The sequence below is a fragment of the Daphnia pulex genome, chromosome 3, assembly GCF_021134715.1.
Source record: "Daphnia pulex isolate KAP4 chromosome 3, ASM2113471v1".
NCBI lineage: Eukaryota > Metazoa > Arthropoda > Branchiopoda > Diplostraca > Daphniidae > Daphnia > Daphnia pulex.
In genome coordinates this window covers 565,608-571,607 of record NC_060019.1, presented here as the reverse complement: position 1 = coordinate 571,607, position 6,000 = coordinate 565,608, and the positions used below count along the sequence as shown (strand labels likewise).

At 43.6% G+C, this 6,000-nt stretch overlaps 1 protein-coding gene across 1 annotated transcript; it reads left to right on the top strand.

Annotated features, from left to right (window-relative positions):
* On the top strand, positions 1–896 carry LOC124190771 (type IV pilus biogenesis and competence protein PilQ-like). The gene is made up of 3 exons (XM_046583624.1): positions 1–84; positions 172–230; positions 321–896. The coding sequence occupies exons 1-3, from the start codon at positions 67–69 to the stop codon at positions 784–786; spliced, it is 543 nt and encodes a 180-aa protein (XP_046439580.1). The 5' UTR covers positions 1–66; the 3' UTR covers positions 787–896.
* The last annotated feature ends 5,104 nt before the right edge of the window (positions 897–6,000 follow it).

The following is a 6,000-nucleotide window of genomic DNA, read 5'->3' as shown; positions in this document are numbered from 1 at the left end:
TTGGAATAGCACACTTCACCTTTACAAGTTCTCCAGTCAACACTCAAGTTCACTCCTCAATTCAAAATGAATACCTTCAAAACTGTAAGTACAATACCAACTCCTTATTGTCATTAAAATAGAATTGTATTAGCAATTTAATTGTTTCTATAACTATGACTTTTTGGATAGGTCGTTATGATTTGTGCCATGTTGAGCGCCAGCTGCTCTGGCCAGTACCTCTCCCAGCAGTAAGTTGAACTATATTCTTAGTAGATTTTTAATGCGATTAAAATTTGACACTGATTGGCTGATTGATTTTGTTTTTGATATTATTATAGCAACCAGGGAAACCCTGGACTCGGCGGAATGATGAGCGCTCCCCCGGCCTATGCCGGCCAAAGCCAACAAGGCGCTTCCAGCAGCAGCAGCAGCCAACAGTCATTCGCTCCGGTTGATCAATCCAGCCAGCAGCAACAAGCCAGCCCAGCATCGGCCAGCTCTGGTTTCATCAGCGGAGTTGCCGCTCCGGCCACCACCCAGCAGATCTGCACTTGCATCACCGTCAACCCAGCAGCCTCAGCAGCAGCTTCATTGGCCCAGCAATCAGCCCAGCAATCCGCTTCGGCAGCACCTTTGACCGACTCCTTCGCTCCTGCCGCCCAGCAACAGCAGACCTTCGCTGCTCCCCAACAACAACAATCCTTCGCTGCTCCCCAACAGACCTTCGCTGCTGCTCCTGCCCAGCAACAGGCGTACGCTCCTGCTCAATCCGGTCCAGCTCAGAGCGGCAACGGACGTTATTAAATCATTCCGACATACCTCTACTGGTGTGTGAATAAATATACCTGGCGGTCATCTTTTATAAATGACTGTAAATTGTGACAAAATAAAATTCAATTCCTAAATCTCAAAAATCTGGCGCTTTTCTTTTATTATTTTGATTGGGTGATGTTCCCAGCAGTAGAGCGCGCAATTCAAAATGCGCGCTAGATCTCTGTAACAGACGCGCTTGAAATGGTTACACACCACATTGTCGGTTCACACGACGAGATTACGTCCATTATTTCTCCCGCCAGCACACGACCATCTTCCCCGGGACCCAGCAGTAGGGCATCCCATCAATTCGCCTTCCCGCATAAGAAAAAGCGCGGGCCATTCAAAATGTCTCAAATAAATTCCGGGATTTCATTTCACAGAGTGTAATATGGCCCACCCACAAATGTTCTCACCCCCGCACCTATACAGCACCCGCATCATTTGAAATACCCGCGCTTATATTATTGTTCCTTATACGTAAAATAACAATCCCTTTTCTTATATATTTTTCCGTCTGTTTGATGTCTTACAAGAGACTCGGGACCCTGAATAACACGGGTGCGCTTGCGTGTAGCGCCCACGGGACACCGTCGATTTCTTCCTTGGAAAAAGATATATAATACAGCGCGACAAAACCGTCCAGTCGGTTTCAGCACGACGGCACTCGTCGACGAGCGGTCGGTTGACACAACGTGCGCGCAAGGAAGGAAAAAAAACAGAATTGATATTATTAGGTGCGCGGATGCGCTGGACATTTTGGATAGAGCTGCGCCCGCATCTATATAAAGCAGCGCTCGCTTGACAGTGAACCAGCCAGTCCGTCAAAAGACCAGGGTGACGACAGAACTACCACCGCGTCAAATGTTGCGTTGCACCAGCACCTGAGTGAATATAACCGATCCGACATCATCATCTGTCAAAGTGTTTGTGTGCTGTGCGATGACGTGCGTTTTTTACCATTTAAGGTGAAAGTGTGCTCTATAATTGGAACCTCATTCGTCGATTGAATCTGATATAACTCGCAGGAAGAGAATATTAGCAGCACGCGGGACTTCATTTGGAATATTACACCAATTGCTGCTGGGCCAGCGTAGAGATCCCGACGACGACAAATAATCGAAAAGATATCCAATTAAAAAAAGGGCCAGCAAATTCAGCAGGCAAGATACTACTCCTCCTACCACTTATTTTCTTTTTAATAAGTGCCACCTTTAATTGATGCTGTGCGTGTGGGCGATCAGAAAAGGGCCGAAATGGCGCATTGGATTTGATGCCGGAAAATTTCTCTTTGATTAAATTGATGCAGTGATGAGAATAGTAAAGCTAAAACCTTCTCAGTCACGCATAATAAAATAGCCAACTGAATCAATTAGATCCAAAGGGGCAGCAGTTGGGAAATGTTTTGCCCAAAAAGTTTGGTTGTCTATATAAACGCTAGAGGGCGATCACTGTGTTATATCGCAACAACAACCGCGGGATAGAATGCCCAAAGAAGCTACTAGATAATTCGACTGCTGCTCTTTGAATGACCTCACGATATAGCCGACATAGTTCAACCAATTGCTCGGTCGTCGTCTAACTGAACAACTGCCATATCGACATATCAGTTTCGACCTTGTGGTGATCAAATATTCGATAGAGACGGAATAGTTATATGTACGACAGCATGCCATAAGCTCATCGTTTGATATAAATTTCTCTCATCTTCTTCTGTAGACTATGTGGCGTGAGAGTATTTTATTTCCCGTCTATATATTAATATCCCGTTTTCTGATTATTGATTCGCCATAGCAGAAGGAGAAGAAGAAGAATGGCAATGGCGCAAGAGTGAATGATGATATCATTGCGTACGCAAGGCACGTTGGATATATATTGCTTATTAGTTACTATATACCGTGTGCTGCTGTGTGTGTGCATGCGGCGGCACCGCAATCAATGCTCGGCAGGGTACCTTATCATGGGGAGACCCTCCATAAGTTTCGTCTTCTTCTTTTATTCCTTCTCGGCAAAACTCGGAATAATAATATAACAAAGGGATCCTCCCTTTAGATACACACATTCGATGTCTCTATTTATGCTGAACCCCTGTACGGATATATACATAGCAGCCGGGATTTTATTTTTCATTTCGGAAAGTAGTTGGGACGGGGGGAAAAAGTTGGAATTGGGCGAAATCAGAATTAAACGGGGGATGCAGTTCTCTGGGAATTGATATTCATGAATTCGGTGCTGGCATTGTCGTCGCGCTCCCACAATCCATTAAAACTCTAAATGCGCAGAGCGGATGCTGCTGCTCAACAGCGGGGTGGAAATCCAATGCCAAAGTAAACACAAACGCATAGGCTACTACGCAATCTGCCAAATTCGATTGATACAAAGACGGAAATACCCAAATCTTTTCCTCGAAAGTATTCCGTCTCCGCGGTTCAACCGCGACGACATCATTTAAATAACAAAAATATCTTTGTTCAACTTTTGCATATATAAAACACCGACGGGTGAATGGCGGATCTATAACGACACGCACCCGCCTATTATAAGCACCGCGCCGATATCAAACTTTTTCGCCCGCAGTTGTGTTCACGACGCAAACTCCGCCGGAAATGAGTACAACCGGATAAAATGATAAGAGAGAGAGCGCATCATTTGCCGGAGGGTAAATAACCGCACAAGTCTATAATAATGGGTCGGAGACTATAAGAAAAACAAAAATACCAAAAGGGTAAAAATGGTTTGGATATAAATTCAGCAATATCAGATGTACAAAAACCCTCCGGAGCTGTAGGTTACGCCGCTGATTTAATGGCGTGATATATACCTGCCCGGGATCTATGTACATGTGAAGGTGGGCGTGTCGCGAGCTTCTACGTAGGAGGAAGAGGATGGCATGTGTGTGGCGTCCTGGCCAGCATCACAGGGAAAAATCAAATAAAAAAAGGACCAACGGTAACGTTATATTATCGAGATGATGTGAACTGCTAATGAACTACTGCGCCAGCACAGCACTCGGTTTACCTTATTCCTCCAGCCGCCTCCGGTATATCCGATTGCAGCGGTGGCAGATGCTGGGAGTCTGTGTCCTTTTCTATTCGCGGCCGCGGAATATTATATACAGACAACACAGTCGCGCCATCCATACATGGATCGTCCTGTAGATTATATACTGTTGCTGTGCCCCGTTGCTGTGTCTGAGACCGTTTAATGTCATCAGCTTTTATGTTCGATCGTCTGTTAGTGAACGAAGAATTAAAATGAGCTGCGCTGCTGGCGAGTTCTGTGCGCTATTTCTGGGGCTATACGCCAGAGTTCCCAGCTTAAGTTTTCTGATTCAATTATTTCAGCCAAGCTCCTCCATGTTTGATGTATAGCTGGTAGAACTGACCAGAATTTAGCTAGACGATTGCACCAGTGGGAAAGTATAAATTTATTCGGTTTTAATCAGCGCAGTGTTTATAGCGACTTACGTTGATGGGGCTTACATAAACCATAAGTAAAGCCAGAGGCAAATTATGAGGTTAATTCTCTATTTATTATCTGCAACTGTTGCTGCGGGAAGTGGCTTACAATTTCACGTTTTTCGAATAATGAACTAAGCGGCCCGGAGGTTATCCTATCGACCAGTGTCTAAATTTGCCACCGGCTGTACTGGATAGGGTTTAGCGCAACGGTTTTAATGGGGTTTGTTGATCAGCCAACTTTCTACTGTACGAATATATTTGACCTCATTGTTATCTTTAGAGTTAATCAACCGACATCACATAACGATAATTACAGATAGTGGTCTCACCTGCTGACAGACCAACTCAAGCAGTTTAGGCTATCTAGTAGATATACTAAGTTTGAGTTGGCTATCAAGGAGATCAAATTGATATTATCAAGTTATGTTCAGATATCTTGTTCTTAATTTTCACTGATATCACAATCAGAAACTTAATGGAATGTCTCGGGCTTAATCGAGTGGCATTACTGCCGCAGCCATTTACTGCATGTAAAGACTCCTATTCATTCGATTTTCAGATATATCAAAGAACCGGGAAGTACGTTCATTAGCAATCAATGCTCACAAGGTCATAACGTGAAAATGGCTATTAATAGCACAATGAACAAATTTTTAAAGCGGCCGAACTTGAGGCAAACTGTTCTTTGGTGGCTATAAGAAAACAAACAAACGTATGACCAATGAAAATGTTCATATTATTCACAGACATTATTAGTGCACCACCTTAGTAAATGATTGCGGTAGGAAATGCTCTCAAATGCGGTGCTGGGGAGCGAAAACGAGTTACCCCCGATCGATGATTTAAATTTTTCCCGCTGAAAATGTTGAATTACAGCACTCGTTTACCTTCTTCCTCCGGCCGCGTCTCCAGTATATCCGATTGCAGCGGCGGCGGATGCTGGGAGTCTGTGTCCTTTCTATTCGGCCGGAATATTATATACACAGTCGCGCCATCCATATGGATCCTCCTGTATAGGTTATACTGTTGCTGTGCCCAGCGCGACCGCAAAGTCCTTATTCCTTTTCTCCCTAATTTTGGTTTGTAACTTTCTTCTTCTTATTGACGATCGTTGATTATTCTTATCTTCGAGTTTATTCTTCGATCGTCTGTTAGTGAACGAAGAATTAAAATGAGCAGCGCTGCAGGCGAGATCTGGGCGTTATTTCTGGGCTATAGACATACGCCAGAGCGCCCAGCTTAACTTTTCTGCGCTTTTTTTATTCAATTATCTCAGCCAACCATCATGTTTTTTTGTGTAACTGGTAGATCTAGCGAGAATCTAGATGATTGCCTGAGTGGGAAAATATAAAATTTATTCGTTTTTAATCAGCGCAGTGTTAGCGACTTATGTTTGAGGGGCTTATATAACCCATAAGTATAGCCAGCGGCCAATTGTGAGGGTAACCCTCTATTTTTTTTATCCGAAACTGTTGCCGCCGGAAGTGGCTGACAATTTCAAGTTTTTTGAAGAATGAACTAGGCGGCCCGGAAGTTATCCTATCGAACAGTGTCTAAATTTGGCACCAGCTGTGCTAGGTATAGTGTTTCGCAATGGTTTTAATAGAATTTGTTAGACAACCAACGTTTTTACTGTGCGATTATATTTAAACTCATTTTTTCAATTAATTTATTTACTGATTTCACACAAGTGGCAACAGTTTCTGCCCTCCAAACAAATGGACTATAGAAAGATCTAATTTGA

Coding starts and splice junctions, on each gene's coding strand:
- LOC124190771 (XM_046583624.1), top strand. Junction 231..320: donor GGCCAGTACCTCTCCCAGCA/GTAAGTTGAACT, acceptor ATATTATTATAG/CAACCAGGGAAACCCTGGAC.